Source organism: Colossoma macropomum, unplaced genomic scaffold (genome assembly GCF_904425465.1).
Source record: "Colossoma macropomum unplaced genomic scaffold, Colossoma_macropomum, whole genome shotgun sequence".
NCBI lineage: Eukaryota > Metazoa > Chordata > Actinopteri > Characiformes > Serrasalmidae > Colossoma > Colossoma macropomum.
In genome coordinates, this window is record NW_023494806.1 from 3,140,241 (window position 1) to 3,164,762 (window position 24,522).

General features: G+C 39.3%; 1 protein-coding gene across 2 annotated transcripts in view; it reads right to left on the minus strand.

Annotated features, from left to right (window-relative positions):
- Positions 1-3,770: 3,770 nt before the first annotated feature.
- The window catches only part of emid1 (EMI domain containing 1), a 162,593-nt gene continuing 141,841 nt past the window's right edge, over positions 3,771-24,522 (minus strand). Inside the window, exons 11-16 of one of the 2 annotated variants that reach the window (XM_036598627.1) lie at positions 21,688-21,740; positions 21,003-21,065; positions 20,845-20,889; positions 16,747-16,791; positions 5,528-5,618; positions 3,771-4,250 (exon numbers count right to left, since the gene is read on the minus strand). In XM_036598627.1, coding sequence (XP_036454520.1) covers positions 4,114-4,250; positions 5,528-5,618; positions 16,747-16,791; positions 20,845-20,889; positions 21,003-21,065; positions 21,688-21,740 — 434 coding nt within the window. In that variant the 3' untranslated portion in view covers positions 3,771-4,113. Of the gene's footprint in view, positions 4,251-5,527; positions 5,619-5,806; positions 5,892-16,746; positions 16,792-20,844; positions 20,890-21,002; positions 21,066-21,687; positions 21,741-24,522 lie in introns of both variants that reach the window. The other variant, XM_036598628.1, reaches the window with a different exon arrangement.

The following is a 24,522-nucleotide window of genomic DNA, read 5'->3' on the forward strand; positions in this document are numbered from 1 at the left end:
TATGTAGTTGGCAGTATTTTCTCTATCATGGAAATGAATGGCATTTTTTTAAAAAACAATGATGATGTGCTCAGACAGATTTTGTTTCAAAGCTAATAAGTTTTCTCCATTTTTCTGCGAATATGAATTATGAGGTTATTAAGTAATTGAAATGCTGATATTGCTATACATGCTACAGTCGAGCTAGCACTCCTGCGCATTTAGGTTACGTTTACACAGCAGGTAAAAGTGGCCCGTATGTGACACAGATGTGTCTGTGTGTCAGTGTGAACAGATAAACACACTGAATCTGACATTTTCAATTCCGATTTGAGACGCTTTCATATGTGGCACTGAAATCCGATACGTATCCGATCCGCGGCCATGCGACTCGCACACAGCCATGGTTCATTCCATTGAGTTCAGTTATGGTTTCTTTTTCCTTCTGCTGTGCTGCCAAATTCATAACCAAGAAATACTGGTGAAAAACTACACACCAAAGTGGCTTCGCAAAGGCTAATAGACTAATACACCACAGAACAGGCTCGATTCTGACTTACAACACCGCTCACTCGAGTCTCTAAACGTACGACAGCGTTTTACGGCCACTGTTAATAAAAATAAAAAGAGTAGACTTTGTGAATAAAGTCGTAATATTTCAAGAAAAAAGACGTAACATTTAGAGAATAAAGTCGTACTATTTTGAGAAAAAAGTCGTAGAATTATGACAGTAAAGTGGCATTAATACCAGGAAAGGTCGCAATAAAATGGGGTGTTGAGTTGGTGGAGTTCTACTTTCATATCGATTCACCCATAAAGAAACACTCAGTCTCCCTGTCTCTCCTGCACATCAGCACCAGCCTGTTATTAGGATAAGAACCGGCTGAAACGGCTGAGCAGGAAACTGTGTTTATCTAGAATAAAGAGCCAGACGGACTCGGAGGAAACTGTCTGTCTGTGTTGTTGAAGGAGAATCTCAGGCAGGGTCGTCTACACGGCTATCGGGGCTGCATCTCCACCCATTCAAAGAGGGCATGAAGTTTCACAGACAGTGAGAATGATGATCACAATGATCCACAGAGAGACAGGAGTGAGTGGAGCTCCGGCGCCAGTACAGCAACCGAGACCCCAACGCGTTATTGCAGCCCCCCTACAGTTAGCCCCCCTACAGTACAGCAACCGAGACCCCAACGCGTTATTGCAGCCCCCCTACAGTTAGCCCCCCTACAGTACAGCAACCGAGACCCAACACATTATAGCAGCCCCCTACAGTACAGCAGCCCACTTTATCCTCCAAATATTACAACTTTTTTCTCAAAATATTACGACTTTTTTTTTTTCAAAATATTACAGCTTTTTTTCTCTAAATATTGTGACTTTATTCTCGAAGTCTACTGTTTATATTTTTATTATCAGTGGCCTTAAAAACCCCTAAACGTGCATTATTTGTGCATAGTTAGCTGGAATCTAGCCTGTACTATCATGTGTGGCACTTGTAGCCTGCTTGTAACTATGTCAGCGTTAGCTTTGACAAGCAACTCAAAACACAACAAAACAGGCTTGATTTCGACTTCCTGTCACTCCAACACCAGTCGTTCGACTTTGCTCTCACAGACATGAGTTTTTATAGTCTACACTTGTAACGCTTGTCAAAATCGAACCCGTACTGTGGTGTTTGGATCTGTAGCCCATTAGCTAAGCTGGAGTGCTGCTAACTAGGAGAGAGGAGCCAGCTAGCACGGAGGATACAGATTCAAACTCCTCAGAACAGGTTTAATTTCAGGTTCTGTCACTCCAACACCAACCATTCGACTTTACATCTTCAGATTTGAGTCATTATCGTCTAAACTTGCGCCAGTGTAGCTTCTGTTAGCTAGAATTGAACCTGTTCTGTGGTGAGCAGAGCTGTTTGCATGCTAACTTAGACAGCAAGCATATCGCTGTTGGCAGAAGAAAACCTCGTATCTCCAAAATGGTAACTTTACAGGAGAAGGAAAAAACCCTCTTTACTTTTAATGTAAGTCAATGGAACGTTTTTCAGGGTCATTTTGGGCCGTTTCTTTTGGTCCATTCATCATGAAATTTACACACAACATAAAGACCAACGTGTATTTTCAAATTGTCAAAAACTGAAAAACGACAAAAATGGAGATACCTGTTGGCCTTTATGTTGTGTCACACTGATGACATCACTCGACTTCCTTTTACCTGTTTTCTGAGGATCTATGAAGAAAAGCCCATGGTGAGTCCACTGTGTCTTTCAGTTATCAGAGATTTTCTCATTTAGCTCATGATTTCATATGAAGCTTTTAGCTGAAGTCACTGGTGCGACCGACTTTATTCTGAGGTAATTGTGAAAAAATAGAATACAAATGGATTAAATTCCATATTTTAGTGGATATTCCATGATTGACAACATGTGGTTTGATGCTCTGTAGCAGTTATTTTGTAAAATGCATTTACTTAAATATGTCTCTGGCGTTGCCTTTCTTATCCAATGACGATCAGTAACACCAGTGACCCCTATGGATGGATAAAAAAAGCGGACGTTTCTGTAGAATGACCCATTTGATTGACTGGTGGCTTGAAAACTGTGCACTGCTTTCATTTATTTGGTGACCGCGATGTAAGCGGGTCATCCGGACGCTAACGGCAAACTACAAAACGACGAAACGACCTCAGAGCTCCGTTAAGAGGATCACGGGTTCTGTTATTTATTGTCTCCAATAAACTTCATTTAAATAAAAACTTCATTAAAGGACATTTGGCAGGTTGGAACCTTCTGCTTTTCTTTAAACACTCATATTTACTGTCACTTCCACTTGTTTTCTTTCAGAAACTGTATATTGTTGATCGTTTTATTCTTGCATATGCTTTTTTTTACCACTCCGCCCAGTTAATCCACAGGTAATTGCACATTTTTCCCATTGAGGATGTGACTTCGAATTGTCCGTGGTTCCCCACATTAACAACAGAAACACTGCACTACTACAAATAAGCTGTTTGATCCAGTCCAGCGTCTAAACTCTAACCTAAATAACTCAGTATAAATAGATACATACAGTACAGGTTACACAAGATGTAAAATTTGCTTGATCTAGATGGAAACGGTGTATTGAAAACGGCTTTTTTTGCACGGCTATTGCTTCATTCAGAATAAACTACGACTCTAGAGGTTGGATATGAAAGAGAATGTGCTATTTGCTGCCTCTCGTGGGGACATAGTGCATTTAATGCTAGGGAGAATAACTAAGATTGTAAAGTTATTGTTCAAATGTTTGGTTGAATATGCCTACAATGCTTCTACCTGCTGGAATATACGACGACTTCAACAATTAATAACGTTCGTGGTGACACTTTACTGTAGGGTACTGTTCATAAGGCTACGTGACACCTACATAAGCTTGTCATGATAACTGGCATAACCCTATATAATTGTTTATTAATGCTTATTCCAACATGCGTAATTCGCTATAAAGGTTAAATTGGCCAATTTTGATCAACATCAGCTAAAGCAGCCTTTATGACAGATGATGCCTGTTGTAATAAGCATTTATGAACAGTAATGTAGGGTTATGTCAGTTGTTATGACAACTTTATGTAGGTGTCGTGTAGCCTTATGGACAGCACCCTACAGTAAAGTGTTACCACGTTCTTCTTACTTAAACCTTCTCCTTTATCATGTGTACCAGCTTGTTTTGTCCCGTTATTGTCCCAAAAACAACATTTTTACAGTTATTCAAGCACCAGTAGAATTCCTGCAGATTTCATGATTTAAAATATATGTTTCCTTTTTTTTCCGTTCGATATCAGTTCAACAGTTTTCTCGATGATTATATTCTTTTGGTTATGGTTAGTAAAGCGAACGTTAGGCCGCTTTTAACACATGACGGCAGATGTTTACGTGCGGGGCCTGTTGAACTGATTCCCAGTAGAGGTGGTTGAACGTCTGCAGCACCGGTTGATCTTCCCTGAGGTTTCTCCCTCGTTCTTGATTCAGCGGTAGGTTCCAGAGTAAGCGTTACAGGTGATATGAGCGGAGCTATAGGGCGCATGTTAAAGGGACTCGTGAGCGGCGTTGCCAGTCCAAGCTGGAACGAGGGTTTCACCCCTTTCTTTTTAGAACTTCAGGAGCTACTTCCCCCGGATGTTAGCCTCAGCAGGGAGGGATGGAGGCTTGACCCGGGAAGGCAGGGCCCCGGCCCGCTTGTTCCGGTAAAACTCTGTCGGTGCGGTGCCAAACGGGCCGTCTCCAGATCCCAGGTCAGGCTCTGTGGGAGGAGAAGAGAGAGAGGCGGAGCTACTACAAGCAGGTCCAGGCTCAGGCGCTAACTGAACACTATGCAGCAAAGAGCTAACACTGAACCACATGGAATGATAGACTATACTGTCTGCAGCTTCTTTACGGTGTGTATAGGTCTTCCACTGGAACAGGAAGGCCATACAGGAACATTCTGGTCATGCTAATAATTTTATGACCCTCTGAAAGGGATATTCCACCAATTTTTTCCAAATTTCTGCATAATTAAACATTTCAGAAGTCTTTCAGAGTGGTTTGGTGTGAAATGCTCCATTCTACACTCTTAAAAGAGATGGTTTTTCAACGGTGCGTGGTTCTATATGGAACTATGAACACTCAAAGAACCATTTGCATGCTTAAAGGGTTCTTTGCAAGGTGAATTGTTCTATTGTTACAAGCCTGAAATCATACTATAGCAGAACTCTTTTCGAAAAGGTTCTAGAACCATATATAACACATTCTCTATCAATTTGAAGAACGATTTTACCATGCAAAGAACGCTTTAAGCATGCAAATGTTTCTTTGAGTGTTCACGGTTCTATATAAACCCACTGTCTTTACTAAAGAACCCTTGAAGAACCATCTTTTTAAGTATAGAGAAACTTACTGAGTCAGAATTGTTCACAGTGGTGGTGATAGGAACCAGACGTCCACCTCTAAAAGGTCCCTCACAGAAAGTTACTACAGGAAATGGTTATGAATTCACTGCCTAGTTTGGCCTATATATATATATATTTGAAATAAATCTGACTATATATATATATATATATATATATATAGTCAGATTTATTTCTATTTTACCATCAACAACAAAACCCAGAAGACTCGTGTAGGTTCACTTGTGGTTTTGGATAGTAAATAAATGTCTATATTTGTGTTGTAGTCATGGCGACCCCTGGTTCCCATCACCACCACTGTAAAGAAATCTGAGTCTGTAAGTTTCTCTACAATGAACCTCTTCACATCAAACCACTCGGAATGCCTTTGTTTGCATCTCTACAACTAAACCAAGCAGAAATTTTGAAAAATTGGTGTGCACTTCCCCTTTCATTTACCATGTCATTGAGCTGCACTATACTTGTACCAGTGATTGAACCACTGTGGATCAATAAAATCAAAAAGTCTGTCCCAAATGTGCAGAAATCATCATCACGGAGGGCCACAGGGCGCCATTTGGGACAGACCACAACCTCTCCTGCATGCTAGTTCACTTGTTGTCCAGCAGAGGGCAGCAGATTGCAGCGTTACCTGGCCAGATGATTGCCTCCAGCAGCTGCACCCTGCGAGCCAGCAGCTCCAGGTCAGCCTGCAAGTCTCGGAACATCTTCAAACTAACGTCCTACCAAAGATCAAGAGCAGTGACAAGCACAGAGGGGTCCGGCGTCAGGTTTTCGAGGAGCTGGGGGTCCGTCCCTGAGTGCTCGTCCCTTGTTAGCCTCTCACATGGGAGAAGAACGAGCCTAATCTGACCCCCTGACTTTGACTATTGACCTTTAGAGCTGACCCTGCCTCTGGCTTCCTACTCACCATGGATACCGATCATAGTCTCGAGGATTAAAACCCTCTCGGCTAAGATCTTCAGGGCCTCGCGGATTTGGTGTATGCCGTCCCCCTGCGGAGACAGATACAGCCGTCAAGTTATGGGGCGGAGCCAAACAAAGCGCTTGCCAAGATGCAAAGTCATTCATTCACAAGGTTAACTCTGTCCGTATTAGCAGTTAAAAGGGTTAAAACATCCAGTCCAAAACATTCACCACAGATAACTTTCACTACACTGCAAAAAAAAAGGTGTCCTGATGAGTGAAATCATCTTAGATCTCATCAATACGTCTAATATTTCTCATTATGAGACACAGCACTGTGCAAAAGTCAGAGACCACCCTTCATTTATATGACTCCCAGTCAAAACAGCTATTAAGTACAAGTTAGTCATTTTTCAGAGTCATTTAATTGAAATAAACAGAAACCTTAATAACTAAATATCATATAAAAATAACATTTTTAAAAACTATTTAGTGTCTATCACTCTTTGCCTTTATAGGCCCTTTTCATATTTCCACATATCTGCTGGACGTTCTCGATTCAGGGTGACGCTGCTTCTGCTAAAGCAGCGACGATAACAACGATGATGTGTTGAGAGTGTACAGCTCACGCAAGTGTTTCGAGTTCGAAGCAAGAACAACTTTTATCTCAGTTTCAGTGAAGAACCATCTTTTTAGATATAGAGACACTTAGTTATTACAGTTAAAGGGTTCCACTATTGTTATAAGCCAAAGAACCCTTTTTTGGTACTATGTAGGACCCTTTTTGCTAAGAGTGTAAATAGAACCACTGTCTTTATTAAAGAACCCTTGAAGAACCATCTTTTTAGATATAGAGAAACTTAGCTATTACAGTTAAAGGGTTCCACTATTGTTATAAGCCAAAGAACCCTTGAAGAACCATCTTTTTAGATATAGAGAAACTTAGCTATTACAGTTAAAGGGTTCCACTATTGTTATAAGCCAAAGAACCCTTGAAGAACCATCTTTTTAAATAGAGAGACTTAGTTATTACAGTTAAAGGGTTCCACTATTGTTATAACCCAAAGAACCCTTTTTTGGTACTATATAGGACATTTTTTTGCTAAGAGTGTAAATAGAGCCACTGTCTTTATTAAAGAACCCTTGAAGAACCATCTTTTTAGATATAGAGAAACTTAGCTATTACAGTTAAAGGGTTCCACTATTGTTATAAGGCAAAGAACCCTTTTTTGGTACTATATAGGACCTTTTTTGCTAAGAGTGTAAATAGAACCACTGTCTTTATTAAAGAACCCTTGAAGAACCATCTTTTTAGATATAGAGAAACTTAGTTATTACAGTTAAAGGGTTAACTGTAAGGGTCACTGGAGCCAGTGTTTGCGGAAAACGTCTACAGTGGCATTATGGAACATGATGACCAAGCGCGCCCCCTGCTGGCATGTGTGTGTGTTTAGCTTTTGGCCAACTAGTTTATTGTTAGCGAGCTGTTTCAGCGTCTCCAGCTAACATGGCTAATCTAGTGATTTGGTTATAGTTATTTTCACCTCCATCGATTTATCTCTCTGTAGTCGTCAGCTGACGTTACTCTGCTCTGATAGATGTGGAATTTCTCCACAAATCATTTATTCCTTTATTTGGTTTGGACTCCTGCTTTGTTGTGTGTTTGGTTCTTCAATCATTCTGGGCTCATCCTCCAATTTGAATCTTGGCAGCTATGACAAAGATAACATGACACGCCTTTCTAGCGGTTACACACTTCTGTTTCTTGTGAAAAGGGTCTATTCCAGCTTCCCTTCTGTTCAGGAGCCTCACTTTCAGTTCCTCAAAGAATCTGCAGACACACCTCCAAAGCTCAGTCTTAGAAGCTGGTTGATCATTTTCTGAAGTAATCAAACACATTCAGTGGTGTTGAGGTCTGGACTCTGGGGTGGTCAGTCCATCGTTCAGCTTCTTTGTTTGATGTGTCCGTCTCCTTTTCTCAGTGAGGTTCTTCTTGACAGCTACACATCCTTTCAGCCCCACAGCGCTGAGTCGTCTTCTCACAGTGGAAGGATGGACAGAAGCAGCTTGATTTTCTCCTCTCTCTCAGAGATGAAAGCTTTAAGTGCTGTTTATCTGATGGGGGCAGTTTTGGGGTCGTCCAGCTCTTCCAGGTGGTTGTTAGGAGCCACATTTTCTCTGTAGCTTCATTTGTGGACACTTTGCTTATTTTCCTTTGACTTCTTCCTTCCGTACGCAAGTGGCTTAGCTTATATCTAGTCTCCTTGGAAACATCTGCAAAATTAATAACCTGTACTTAATAGCTATTTTGGTAGAAATGAATGGAATGAAGGGCGCTTTCTGACTTTTGCACAGAACTGTAGTTGTAGGAAATATCATTCAACCTATTTCTAGACAGATATTTGTGCTCATTTCAAGCAAAATTATCTGCTAAGTGAAGACGTGATCGCCAGATACAGTTACTTTGAACAAGTAAAAATGTGTAGAAACAGGATAAATAATCTTACAATGATTAATATTAGATATATTGACTAGATTTAAGATGATTTTGCTCCTGATTTTTCTTTATTTATCTTCTTTGTCCATGCTGTAAGACTAAAGAACAAAACCAGCATGCATGTAACAGGCCAGGCTGCAGCCGCCTCAGAGGAAGAGATCTCCATTCAGTCTTTTTAGTCTCTCATGCCATAAAACAGCACATTCTTCCAAAAAACCCAACGTCTGTTCAAGATGAGCAGCTTTTTACAAACCAAAGGGATGATGTTTTCCTTTAAAGCCTTAAAGCCTCAGAATATGCTAAAAAATAAATAAATAAAAGCCCCTTAAAGAGTGATCTATTTGCATGTTGCCACCCTCTTTGATCTCGCTACTCATCCTTTCGTACAGGATGTTCTTACACCAAAGCCAATCAATGGTTTTTCTTCCCCATTGAAGTCTTAAACAGTCTGTCCAATCAGAGAGAATGTATTTCTATAGTGCTGCTACCGCAAAGATGGCCCAAATATGTTTGTGTTTACTGTATATACAATCTGCATCACTTTATTAGAAACACCTGCCTTGTACGTACTCTGCACTTTCACTCACTGGCCACTTTATTGGAAACACCTACTTTGCACTTTTACTAACTGGCCACTTTATTAGAAACAGCTACTTTGCACATTCACTAACTGGCCACTTTATTAGAAACACCTACCTTGCATTTTCACTAACTGGCCACTTTATTAGAAACACCTACTTTGCACTTTTACTAACTGGCCACTTTATTAGAAACAGCTAATTTGCACATTCACTAACTGGCCAGTTTATTAGAAACACCTACTTTGCACTTTTACTAACTGGCCACTTTATTAGAAACACCTACCTTGCACTTGCACTGACTGGCCACTTTATTGGAAACACCTACTTTGCACTTTTACTAACTGGCCAATTTATTAAAAACGCCTAACCTTTACATCCACTAACTGGCCACTTGATTAGAAACGCCTGCCCTGTACTTCCACTAACTGGCCACTTTATTAGAAACGCCTACCCTGTACTTCCACTAACTGGCCACTTTATTAGAAACGCCTACCCTGTACTTCCACTAACTGGCCACTCTATTAGAAACGCCCTCCCTGTACTTCCACTAACTGGCCACTTTATTAGAAACGCCTACCCTGTACATCCACTAACTGGCCACTCTATTAGAAACGCCTAAACTTTACATCCAATAACTGGCCACTTTATTAGAAACGACTACCCTGTACTTCCACTCACTAGCCACTTTATTAGAAACTGTACTTCCACTAACTGGCCACTTTATTAGAAACCCCTTCCCTGTACTTCCACAAACTGGCCACTTTATTAGAAATGCCTACCCTGTACTTCCACTAACTGGCCACTTTATTAGAAACGCCTACCCTGTACATCCACTAACTGGCCACTTTATTAGAAACACCTTCCCTGTACTTCCACTTACTGACCACTTTATTAGAGAGGGGTTTCCATATAATGCCTTATACAGCTTTAGGTGTCATATTTCAATATACGTCAAATATAAAGTCATGCTAAAATATTACATTATGCTCTGCATGGGCCACTAGCTGACTACCTGTAATACTTCTATGGCTTTGGTGGGCATCCGTTACAGGGGTCAACAAACATGTTATAGAACATAACATACATGCTACAAAACAACGACCGACCAGAGGTTAAACACAAATGTCAGTAGGAAAGAGAGTCGAGGAGGTTATCGATGACTTGGTCATGAACTTAGTGAAGGGTTATGTACAGAACTTATGTACAAAAAATGAAAGGAGGAAAATCACCGGAGCCAAATAAAACAGAACGCCTCATGTATTGAATGGATCATTTAGTCATTTTAAGACATCGCTCTGGCTTCGATCTGGAGAATCTCCTCCTTGGAGCGGCGCTGTGCCTGGAGATGTGGATTAATATGTAGGGAATTCGCTCTGAGTGCTGCTGAGAGACGTCTGAGTGTGCTTAAGTGTGCTTGTGAGAAGTAAATGGTCTCCAGAGAAGGCTGGTGAATCATCTCTGTGTGGTGATTAATGGGCTAAAGGTGGCCTTTAGTGCTCTGATGTCTTTAGACGCTGCGTGAAGCCATCAGTCACCGAATTATGGACGAGGAACCAGTCCAGAACAACGTGCTTTATTCCACCTTATGCAGCACGCTGCTGAAAGACTGCGGCGTAAAAAACGCTCCGGAGGTGTGCAGTGAGAAGATCGGTGTACTCATATACAAACCCAATTCCAAAAAAGCCTGGACAGCAGATAAAATGCAAATGAAAACAGAAAGTAGTGATTTGCAAATCCTTTTTGAACTGTTTTCTATTGAAAGCAGCAAAAAGACAAGACGTTTAATGTTTCAACTAATTTACTTTATTGTTTTTTGTGTATATTTACGCATATTTTAAATCTGATGACTTAAAAAAAATGAGAGGTCAGCTCAACTCAAAATGATATAGTAACTGATTACATGGCTTTTCTTGAGTTGACTCAAGTTGAGGACACCAGAGTTCACACAACTCAGACTTCTAAGTCAAAAGTTCTCTTAAATTTTAGTTCTGCATCTCAGTTAGATAAATAAAATGAACCTGTTTTTGATGCTCAACTTCCCCACCAGCCAGGACTCTTTCCATCACACAGTCCTGCTAGACATTCTTCCTCTTGGGTATGGACTAATGGATGGCTGTGCATTGTTGGGGCTCAAACTCACAACCTCCTGTTGGGGTGATGGCTTAGTCCACTGCACCACTCAGAAACACATGAAGCAGCTCAGGTTTTGTGTCCATAAATGTTTAATACACTGAAGAAAATATTAGTTGTTTTGACGTTAAAGTGTGGCATCGTCTCACGTGGTGCAGCTGTCTGTCCCAACTGTTTTGTAACGCAGATGTCAAAAATGAGTGTATTTACAAAAATAATGAAGTTTGAAAGGTAAAACATTAAACATCTTGTCTTTGTGTTGCTTTTGTTCGAATACGTCTCAAAGCAGATTTATAAATCACTGCTTTCTGTTTTTATTTGCATTTTAAATACTGTCCCAACTTTTTTGGAATTGAGTTTGAATGATTTTGGTGGATTTGCACTGCAAAACGTGAAACCTTCCACCTGTACCTCAATAGTCAGGACCCTCACAGAGCAGGTACTATTTGGGTGGTGGATCATTCTCAGCACTGCAGTAACACTGACGTGGTGGTGGTGTGTTAGTGTGTGTTGTGCTGGTACGAGTGGATCAGACACAGCAGTGCTGCTGGAGTTTTTAAACACCTCAGTGTCACTGCTGGACTGAGAATAGTCCACCAATATATATCCAGTCAACAGCGTCCTGTGGGCAGCGTCCTGTGGGCAGCGTCCTGTGGGCAGCGTCCTGTGACCAACACAAACTGTGCAGCAGCAGATGAGCTATCGTCTCTGACTTTACATCTACAAGGTGGACCGACAAGGTAGGAGTGTCTAATAGAGTGGACAGTGAGTGGACGCAGTGTTTAAAAACTCCAGCAGCACTGCTGTGTCTGATCCACTCAGACCAGCACAACACGCACTAACACACCACCACCACGTCAGTGTTACTGCAGTGCTGAGAATGATCCACCACCCAAATAGTACCTGCTCTGTGGGGGTCCATGAGGGTCCTGACCACTGAAGAACAGGGTAACGAAGTATGCAGAGAAACAGATGGACTACAGTCTGTAACTGTAGAAATATAGAGTGAAACTATACGGTCAGTGGAGCTAATAAAATGGACAGTGAGTGCAGACACAAGGTAAGCGGCCGGTTGGTCTGTAATATTTTACTGTTGTTCTTTGAATAATAACACAATTTTTGCAAGAAAGTGCAAAGAACTGAGAGAAAAGAGCTTTTTTCAATATAATTGAGGCCTTAATTTATGTCTACACTGCAAAAATGGTGTCTTGTCAATCCTAATTCTAGTCGATATATCCAATATTTCTTATTTTGAGATGGTTGTGCACTTATTGTAAGATTATGTAGCTTATTTCTAGACATTTTTACCTGTTTTAGATCATTTTATTAAGAAAAATCTACACTGGCAGATAATTTGCTGGTTTCAAGCTAATTTCTTACAACAAGCAAAATTATCAGACAATTTAGTGAGATAAATTTACTTAAAACAAGTAAAACATGTTCGGAAATAAGTTAACTAATCGTGAATTATGCTTACTATAATCCCAACAAGAGAAATATTAGATTTATTGACGAAAATAAAGATACTTTTACTTGACAAGATACCATTTTTTGCAGTGTTCTTCATTATAATTACTACGACAAATGATATTAAAATAGAATAACCTCAATGTATAGATGACCATATTTAAGTTATTACTAATACTATTATTATAGTAACAGCAATAATAACTACTATTATTTATTTACTTATTTCTAGACATGTGTTACTCATTTTAAGCTGCTTTATCCAGTGAAACTGCTCATCCTGGGGGAAATCACTGAGCACTGGCAGTTTCTTGCGTCACTGTTTCACTGCAGTACAGTGTCAGTACTTGAATACGGGCTCAGTCTCTGCTCAGCTGTGACTGAGTGCTCTGAAAGCCGATGGTTCGAGTGACGCCGCGTGTTTATTATACCGGAGAGGAGTGGGTTAGATGTGAGAGCAGCAGGCAGACATGAAGGTCACATGCAGCGCAATGGGATGGGGCCATGCAGCAATGCATTGTGGGACACTGGAGAATAGCTGTATCCACTCACGTTTCTCCACAGAGCCCCCCCCCACACACCCACCACCACCACCACCCAAAAAGCAGCACCACTGTACCCACAATCACTACAGCACAGAGGCTTATGGGACGCACACAGCATAACACACACAGTCGTGTGCAAAAGTTTGCACACCCCCGGTCAAATGACGTTTTGTTGATTTTTTTTTACGTGAAAATAGGTTCCTCTACAGAGAAAACAACTAAAAATAGGACATTTTAGTGCATGATTTCTACTTATTTGCTGAGTTTAACTTGTTGGAAAAAAAAATAAAATATAAAAATGTGCCATAACTTTTGCACAGGCCACACTTTGTGCTTTATTTTTAGCTTAATGTGTAAAATTCAGCAAATAAACAGTAATTGTGTATTAAAATGTGCTGAAGTGTGTCTCTGTAGAGGATGTGTAACTAAAATTCAACAAAAAAACTCAACAAAAACGTGGAATTTGAACAGGGGTGCCCAAACTTTTACACACTTTTTTCATATCAGAGCCTCGGACGAGCTCGTCTTTTTCTTCAGGTCAGTTTTTCTCTCTCTGTAAAGGGAGCTGATCAAGATGCAGCTATGCTGATCCGCTCATGCTGAATCATTCAGTAGCTATAAAACATCAGCCGACTGATTAAAACGATCAATTAGCTGAGTTTTTAGATGATTCGCCACTTTTGGACGACTGTGCAAAAAGTCTGGAATCATTCTTTTCTACATATTAAACAGATAAAGGTATAAAATTCTAATATGGTGTTACATTATTATAGTTTCAAATAATGTTTAGGAAGCTGTAAATAAAAATGAGGAAATTTTATCAGATGTGTCCAGAATGATGAACAGAGCTGTAGATGACTGTAAAGTGACTGAACAAGCAGTAGAACATCCAGAATTAAGTTCTAATAAAATTTATATCCAGATTGAAGTTTTAATAAATTAATATCTAAAATAAAGTTTTAATAAAATTAATATTTAGAATGATGTACTAAAACAATTAATATCTAGATTAAAGTTCTAAATAATCAATATCTAAAATGAAGTTCTAATTAAATTGATATTTAGAACGATGTACTAAAACAATCATTTTCCAAAATGAAATTCTAATAAAAAATAATATTTGAATGATGTACCTAAACAATTAATATCCGAAATGAAGTTCTAATAAACATTTAGAATGATGTACTAAAACAACAAGTTCTAATATATTATTATCCAAAAAGAGGTTTTGGATATTAATTTAATATGAATATTAATTTTGTATAAATTAATATTAAATTAATATTAATTTAATATTAATTTATACAGAATTTAATTCTGTAATAAAATTATTAATTTTCTGAATTTACAATAAAACTAAGATACCTAGAATGAAAAATGTATAATAAAATGAATGTTCCAAATTAAGTTTTAATAAAATTGATATCCAGATTGAACTTCTGATCAAATTAATAACAGAATAAAATTAGAATAAAACCTATCATCCAGAGTTAAGTTATATTAATATTAATAAAATATTAATATACAGATATTAATATTTAGAAAAATGTTATTACGATTTTTATATCCAGAAAAAAATAATAAAACTAATTTCTGGAATGAAATTATAATAATATTAAAATCCAGAATGCCTCATGTTTCAGCAAATGCTATGAAAACTGTAATCAAATTTTGATTTATCTTTACATAGAAAATTACAGTAGGTTATTTTTCATTTAATAACTTCTTGTTGTTCACATTTGAAATACTGAATATAACATCTAAAATGACCAATAACAATTATTAATGGTTATGATTCCAAACTTTGGAGCAGCAGTCCTTCAGTAGAAACAATCATAGATATATTATAAATCATATTTCGGTGTTTGTTGTGCGCGTGCCAGAAGAAGGTGACTGTGAGATGTTGCTATGGAGACAGTTTGCTGGCAGAGGGTCAGACAGAGGACGCAGGGTGAACACTCAGAGACAGCACCCCCACCACCGAAATAAACAACAATAACAAACAAACAACAAATCATCAAACGGGTAGAAGCTGCCCTTTAATGCTCACCTGAGACCAGCTCGGCTGTCTGGACTCTAACATTGACCACTGAATGAAAAACTGCAAAAATGTTTCAGATCAGCACCTAAAGGGCAACTTCTACTGGACAGGTCATTACAGCAAATACGTGACCACAGATGGACCATCAGAGTCTGTCTCACAAAGCAGCGGTCACTCAGCTGACTTTACTATTTTCTATTTCACGACAGTAGTTCACTTTTCTACCAACCCCCGCCCCCGGCCCCTGGCTACATTGCCACGGCAACTTATGGTAAAAGTGCGAAAAAATTTACATCTAGAATGAAGTTCTAATAAAATTAATGTCCAGAATGAAATTCGTATAAAATTCATATCTTTAATGAAGTTCTGATAAAATTAATATCCAGAATGAAGTTCTAATAAAATTTAGATCCAGAATAAAGTTCTAAAAAATTGATATCTAGAATGAAGTTCTGATATAATTAAGATCCAGAATGAAGTTCTTATAAAATTAATATCAGAATGAAGTTCTTGTAAAATTAATATCAGCATGAAATTCTAATAAAAACAATATTTTTAACAAAGTTAAAAAAATAATATTCAGAAAAAAGTTCTACTAAATTAATATTCAGAATGAAGTTCTAATAAAACAGAAATTCTTAAATCATATAATAAAATTGGATTCTGGGCATAAATTTCCTATCCAGAAATCATTTACAAGTAAAGCAATATCTACAATGAACTTCTAATAAAATTACTATCCAGAATGAATTTCTAATTAAATTCATATCGCTGTTGTCGGAAGAAAACCTTGTATCTCCAACATGGTAACTTTACAGGAGAAGGAAAAAACCTACTTTACTTTTAATGTAAGTCAATGGAACCAGACGTCTTTCTGAATCATTTTGGGCCGTTTCTTTCGGTCCATTCTTCATGAAATTTACACACAATGTAAAGAGCAACAGACACTTTTAAATTATGTCAAAAACTGAAAAACAATAGCTTGAGGTTCTTGAGCTTCTAAATCTGGGTTAAAGGAGAAAGTTGTGTAAAACGGCAGCTGAACTGCAGAAGAACGAAGCTAAACCTCTCTGCTAATCTGAACGTGCTCGGTGAGACAGACCCCTGGTGCAGGAACACAATATCAATCTGTGCGCGTTCAAAAACCAACACAAAGTACAGTGAAGAAGCAGTTCAGCAGCAGAATCCTCTCAGTGGAGCTTCCATCAGATTCGCCAATGATTTCTGAGCTTCAAATATTCACTGATTCGCTGTCCCTGAGGGAACATGTGTAAGATTGAATTTGGTGCTAGAAGAAGCTGGAGACTCCACTGAAGGATCAAGCGTGATTGGCTGATGTTAAGGCACACCGTCGTGAACATGAATAGCAGGATGACTGATATAAACAACAGGGCAAAAACAGCGATGCGGGGAAAAAAGGCCGAAAATCCCTTACGTTCAAATCGCTCTAGCACAACGATTAGGAGGCAGAAAGAGACAGGCAGTCACAGAAGAGACATTACTTCTGCATAAACTCAGCAAAATCTGTCTTCAGTTCAAACTGTACACATTTAAACACAGTCAACATGGCTCAGACAGTGCATAACAGCCCCAGAGGCAGCTCTCTCCCCTGCCCTCTCCTATAAGGGGAGGGGGGTAGGTGTAGAACATGGAGACCAGCAGGTCCGTCCCAAACACGCTTACCGGAAGGCCTTTCTCTCCGGGCTCGCCCTTCGGTCCCGGTTCACCCTACGGAGGAAATGTTTAAATGGTTAAAAAAGAGGGTTCTTCAAAAGTTCTTTAGTAAAAGGAAGGGTTCTGTTTGGAACCATGAGCTTGACATACACCCATTTGTATGCTCAAATGGTTCTCTGCATGGTGACATGGTTCTTCAGATTGGTGTTCTATATAGTTATTATATAGCACTGAACAGGGTTCTGCTACAGATACGACGTGAGGCTTGTAACAACAGAAGAACCCTTTTTGGTGCTATACAGAACCATATACAACACATTCTGCATCAATCTGAAGAACCATTTCACCGCGCAAAGAACCATTCAGGAACGATGTGAAAAAAGAGGGTTCTTTAGTAAAAGGAGTGGTTCTGTTTAGAACCATGAGTTTGACATACACCCATTAGCATGCTTAAATGGCTCTTTGCATGGTGACATGGTTCTTCAGATTTATGTTGTATATAGTTCTATATAGAACCATTCTGAGAATGGTTCTGTATAGCACTAAAAGGGTTCTGCTATAGATCCGATGTGAGGCTTGTAACAACAGAAGAACCCTTTTTGGTGCTATACAGAACCATATACAACACATTCTCAATCAATCTGAAGAACCATTTCACCGAGCAAAGAACCATTTAAGAATGAAATGGTTCTGTACATAACTCATGGTTGTGTATTGAACCAAAAAGAGGGTTCTTCAAAGGTTCTTTAGTAAAAGGAGTGGTTCTGTTTAGAACCATGAGTTTGACATATACCCATTTGCATGCTTAAATGGCTCTTTGCATGGTGACATGGTTCTTCAGATTGATGTTGTATATAGTTCTATATAGAACCATTCTGAGAACAGAAGAACCCTTTTTGGTGCTATATAGAACCATATACAACACATTCTCCATCAATCTGAAGAACGATTTCACCGCACAAAGAACTATTTAAAAATGAAATGGTTCTATACACAACTCATGGTTCTAAGTAGAACCATTGCCTTCACTGAAGAACCTTTGAAGAACCAACTTTTTAAAGTGTGTTAGGAAATTTCTGGGCCAATACCAACATTAATAACTTCTATAAATATATAACTTATAATTTATACATATATATATATATATATATATATATATATATATATATATATATATATATATATATATATTTTAATAAAATACCTTTATGTTTATGGATGATTCTACTAAACTGGTTCAAAGTCAGCACTGAAACACATTTGGGACTTTTAACTGATTTTGGACTTTACACTAAAATCCTTTTGCTCTGAGTGACTCTAAACCGTAATTATTATTATTTTAATAAAACTAATGACTGAACATTCCATTTTGTCACTACCAAAACAATCATAACTCTACCAAACTGTACCAAATGTGTCAGTAGTGACTGTTTCAGTGACAATTTTAGCTCATTTTGAGCTCAAAAACTCAGCAAACACAGCTTTGAACAGCTGTTCACACAGAAAATCATCACATTTTACATTAAAACACTAAAAAGTGCTGAACTGCAGAAAATATGACGATTCTTAATGTTCCACACTGATTTTCAGACTTTGGGACTCATTTACTTCAAAACAATGGGATCTAACTGCTCACCATGTGGCCATGAGGGATGCAGCCTCACTTCCTGCTCTAAATACAGGGGCGTGGCTAAAATAAGGCTCCGCCCACAGACTAAAACTCTTTCTGTTTCGGTAGTGACGTGGAAACATGGGATAACATTTTCTGAACAATTTTTTTTGTCTAAAAATGAAACTAAAATCTAAATTTTTTAAAAAAACTTTTTTATTTCAAAAATTATAAAAAATCAAGGAGAAAAACGCTGCTTATCCAGTAACAGTCTTGGCTAAGGTGCTAAAAAATAAAATCTAAATGTGAAAAAAAGCACCTCTACACTCAGATTTAAGTGTGCAGATGCGTTTTTTCACATTTAGATTAAAAAAAATATGAAAGAGATTTTCATGTTTCATGTTCAGGTTCATGTGAATGTAAAGAAAGTAATGAAATAGATGAAAGTAGGGGGTGGTATAGTATAGTGGGTAACACCCCTGCCTTCCATGCTGTAGCCTGGGGTTCAATCCCCCACCTGAGCAGCACCCTACACTACCCCAATAAGGCTACGTTCACACAGCAGGTAAAAGTGGCCCAAATCTGATTTTCTCACCAAATCTGATTATTTTGTTTGGCTGTTCACATTATCTTTTAAATGTGATCTGAATGCGACATCAGTCTGAACAGATCAGCTCCTAAACCGACCCGCAGGCGCAAAAGAACAGAGCTTCATGCGGCTCATCCGGAGGTAAACAATCATGACTAAGAACGAACGCCAGTCGCTCCCGGAGGATCAGCTTCATCTTCACCAGCATCACAGGAGCCATCATGAAGCTTCACTGACTGACAGCTGGGCTCGTCACCCAGAATGTGTTCGAGTTTGCTGTAAAAAGGGCGCGGTCACTTCTTTGGTTTGTGTCCTCAGATTCTTTAAACTCTGCTTTCAGACTTTTATCTGTTCTTTGACGCTGCAGCCTCGTTCTCCTACGGCTGCGTTCAGCATTTCTTTTAAAATCTCTTCAAACACTCTTCTAATTTTTGGTACAGAAACATCAGACTAAATGTTTATGAGTCTCAGCAGTGCGAAATTGTGACGAATGTGGAGCTGATTGACGTAAAAGATGCATGAATTCCGTCGCATTGCCGCAGATTGGATACGTATCGGATTTCAGTACCACATGAAAGCGTCTCAAATCGGAATTGAAAACATCAGATTCAGTGTGTTTACCTGTTCACACTGACACACAGACACACATCTGTGTCGCATATGAAGAAAAAGATCAGATTTGGGCCCTTTTACCTGCTATGTGAACGTAGCCTAGGCGTCCTTGGGCAAGACTCCTAACACTACCCTTCACCTTCCTCTGTAAAATGGTCAAATAGTAAGTTGCTCTGGATAAGAGCCATCAATGTAAATGTAATATTACTGAAAGTAATAAATCAATTCTCATGAAGCTTATTATCAACTCATAAAGCTGTAGCTGCTTTCAAATGTACTGTTAATTACTGTTTCACATTATGCATATTTTTTTGTTATAATTTTTATATACAGTGCAAAACATGCTGAATGAATGTGTTTCCTGATACTGTTTTTAGCTTAATTTATCTATTTTACTGTTATATACTGTTAAAATACTTCAGTAAATTACAGTGAAAGCCGGAAATTTACTGTAACCCACTGGAAATACAAAAAGCGCGAAAAGCGTTTGAGGAAGGCTGTACGGATGAAAGGTCAACACCATCAGTAACAACGGCCATTTAACTAACCCTTTCCTGAACCGTTTCGCGTTCCGTAGTTCCAGTGTTGCTTCCCGTTGATGTCTGTTCAGTGAGTCGCGCCCGAGAGTCTGAGTTGCGATGGGAAACGTGAATCGGATGCAACACCAGCAGCTTTATGGAAACTCGCAAAAATCCTCACTTATTCGGTCCAACATCTTCATTACAATCTAAGCTCAGATTAACTGGGTTATTTACAGTTGGTACAAATAGCCGGCATATCGCAGCCTTGTGAGGTGGTGCTGGGGGTGTTTAGCTCAGCGCAAGTCCTATGCTTTTATATTTATGAGTGCGGCACAAGCAGGGCGGCATCGGGGGCGTTAACGTAGTTTGACTGATTTGCATACTGTGACATCATCCGTGCCTATAGCAGAGTTGAACCAGAGGGGGCGCTGCAGAGGCGGAACTGACCATGATAAAAATGATATTTTTACAGTTTGGAAAGATGTGTTCACATTTTAATCAAGGCTGGTGTCTTTTGTTATTACAGAGCAGAGCATTTCAGCTGTTAATGAAAAAAAAGATCTTAGGGTGGAGTTACTCTTTAATGATAGAGTAAACATTTTATTAGTAAGAACAAACTGATGGTCCTGCTTTACCAGTTTAGGTGATTTCCCTGCACTAACGTACCTGATCCCACTAATCAGCTCATTAAAAAGCCCCTCCTGAGTTGGAGTGGGTGCATTACGGCAGGAAAAGCCAAATAAAACTCTGTAAACCAAACACGCTGTCCATCTTACCGGCTCCCCTTTGAATCCTCTCTCTCCTGGATATCCCAGAGGGCCCTGCGGGGTCAGAGTGAGGAGAAAAGAAGGACATGTGTGATGGTGTAGGTGAGAATGAGTGGATGGTACACATTACTTTTGGGTTCTTTCGTATTTTAGGGTCTTATACTCACTCTCTCTCCTCGCTCGCCCTTTGGCCCCACAGGGCCTTGCAAACCAGGAGTCCCGGGCTTCCCCTGAGGACATAAAAGCACAGAAATACATTAAAACATGCACAGTATTAATGCTTATATACGTTTATATGTTGGTTTTTATCCCAGTTCAGGACATGGAGTCACATATATGCCCAATATGCAGTATGTATATATATATATATAAGTGCCTGTATGTAATAATGTGTCTTATATATGTACATCGCTGCTGTCGGATCAAAACCTTGTATCTCCGTTTTTTTAGTTTTTGATATAATTTGAAAATACATGTTGCCCTTCACATTGTGTGTAAATCTCATGTTCACTGGACCAAAAGAACATATATTTAACAATATGACTCAGATGTACTTCATATATGCAATAAGTATACGTATATGTGATACTATATGTAATAAGAATCTTAGTCTAAGTTTAATCCTAGTCTTAACCTCAGGAACCATGAAAAAGAGCTTTTGTGAAGAGCACTTTTCTGTATTATGCTCCCTGTTTATCCCTGTTTTCTCTGGTTTTATCACAATTTGATCACAAAATGAACTTGAACTTGAATGTCAGGGACTTTTTGTCCTGAAAATATACCAAAACAAGCACACACACACAAACACACACACACACACACACACACACACACACAAACACACACACTCACACTTTGTCCGATGGGTCCTGGGGGTCCTGCAGGGCCTCTGGGTCCTGGGGGGCCTACAAAAGGGCAGACACAACGTAGTAAATACTAGAGAAAAGCTTTCACAGTGTTTACAACAGTAGCGCTTCATGCTTGAGGCCTAACTGACCACAACTATTAGCAAACCAGCATCCTTTCAAGATTGTTCAGCTTGTGTATGAACCAGAAAACCTTCCACAGACTAAATAATGATGATTCTAGTGATTTGTATGCCTTTAGCACCTGCGATGTGTAGGCTGGAGCAGTATTTAAGGTAATTACGGATGTCTGTATTTGTTATTGTGGGCAACAGTGCATAATCAGTACTCAAAGACCACTTATTGATTTGGTACAGATCAACACCTCTGATTAAACGGACGTTTTCTTGAGATCTCGAATTAGAAGCCAAAGCTGGCATTGACCGCTCAGACACATCGTGCTGCTGGAATGTCAACAATATGGCTGCAGATACTATCTATAGACTTCTTATGCCCTCCAGTTACATATTAGTCTACCGATAATCATAAATTCAGGGCCTTCCAGGTCTTCAAAGAAGATTTCTAGGAATGCTCATGTGCGCAAGCATTATCTAAGCACTACCATGTTATTAGAAATCTTGGTAACACTTTATCTGGAGTGGTCCTTTGTAGATGATTAATAAACTCTTAACAGAGTATCAGTGAGGCATCTGAATACGCTGAAGTAAACATTGTGAAGATGTTCTGTTGATACATTACTTACATTAAGTAGATGAATTGGTAATATGTTATTTCCATTATGCTAAACTTAACCTTACCAACCTTACCCAACGCCTAACCCTCACCCTGGCCCTGATCCTAACCCTAACCTTAACCTCAGCCCAAAATCTAATCCTAACCATCATTTGACTTGGTACTGAGAGTTTGTTGAGTGTTGTTTAATCTAAAAAAGACCACTCAAAATGAAGTGTCTCTGAAATCTCATACGGATGCTAGTAGAAATTATCATAGAGTTGAGCTTTTTAGTTGTAATATTTACGGCCCAAACCGAAGACCTGGCTCTGTCTGTCACAGGTCACCACTGTTATAACGGGTACGGACACTAAAAAGCCCATATCCTATATTTTTCTTGTATTTTCTTTTTCCTCTTAGGAGTCATGTGCCAGGCACTTGACCACTGGGCTCCAATGATGGCCACAAGAGCTGGCAAGAAGGTGGGGACTGAACCCTGAGTGCAGACAACAGCCCACAGTGACAGCAAGGGTAGGATGATAACGGCAGGGTTGTTGTTCCACCTCCCTGTCATCGCCCTCGCTCCGCAGCTCGGCCACCTGGATCGAACATGAGGCCTCGTTGCAGGACAAGAGGTGGTGCCCAGGAGGTGGGGCTCGGGACTTGAGTGGCGTCCACCCCACCCTGCCATCATCGCAGGCTGTCGTCTGCACTTGGGGTTCAGGCTCCACCTTCCTGTCAGCTGGCCATCATCAGAGCCCAGGGGATGGATGCCTGGTGCGGTCCACTTATCATAATATATCTTTAAGTACTAAAAACAGTCATAATTCATGCTTACATGACCATTTTTCAACCTCTCTCTACCCCTTAGACTTATACAGGCTGTTACTGTCCCTTTAAGATTGGTACATGTAAATGAGCTCTGTTCTGATTGGCTGCCATGTGTTGTGCCTAATTAAAAAAAAAACAGTTCAAGCTGAAACACTCCTTATTACTTCAGTGTGAATGGGCGTAGCTAAACCGCTGCCGGCTGAATAGGTGGGTGTATGTAAATGCATGTTTGTGACATCACAAAAACCTTTCCAAACAAGTTTTTTTTTGCAGCTTTGTTTCCATATACGGCCTGTGGCGTGAAACTTGTTTCAACTCTTATTTCAATGAGGCAAAATTCCATGACATGAGCCCTCTTCAACTCCTTGGGACCACCGGTGGTTCCAAAACGCACTTCCTCATATTCTTCATAACTTTCATATTTCATAAGCTACATTCAAAAGGTGGGGGTTGTATGAGAGCTGTCTTCTATCCAGTCAAATATATGGGTGATGTAATTTTAAATTTAATTTTAAATTTAATTAAATTTAATTTTAAACCCTTATAATAAAAGAAGCTGAATTTTTCCACGAATCTGGGCTAAGCTATAAACAGATGGCGTCTCTTCAGTGATCTGCTCTGTGAAAATGACTTTTATAAAATAATACAAAGAGAGTCTAAGATTTTTGGCTTTCAGCGGTAAATTGTAAGCATATAGCAATACGTGTAGATCATAAAACACATGTTCTGTTAATTTAAGGGGAGCTTTTACAAAAAAATATAAATTAATAAATAAAATAAAAATGTATTTATTTCATGCAGTTACTGAATAATTTGCCTTATGATTTGGTCATGTAAATTCAGATGGAAGAACCAAAATATACCCTATGTCAGACAGCCTCTACTACAGCGATAATACATGTACAGGCTTTAAATGTATCCTACTCTACACAAACACCTCTTAAATCTGTCCTCTCCCACACGGACACGGCTCACTCAGCCAGCCCAGACCCAGAGCAGAGTCAGTTTGAGTGATTTCACTGATAAAAAGGATACTGACACACAATCCTCTCCATGTTTGGCTATCTTTTTCCAGGCAGGGGAGCTGCAGGCCCCTGTCGAGATGAACGCACGGCGATACATCACTGAGCAGATTTCACAATGGAGCTCAGATGTGCGGACGACACTTTAGCAGACAAACAGATAAGAACTAAAATACGGCGTGAAAAGTTCGAGAAAGTTAAAAGTTTGTGCAATGATGCAAAACCCTCAGCGGCGCGGTCCAAACTGGACTCCAAAC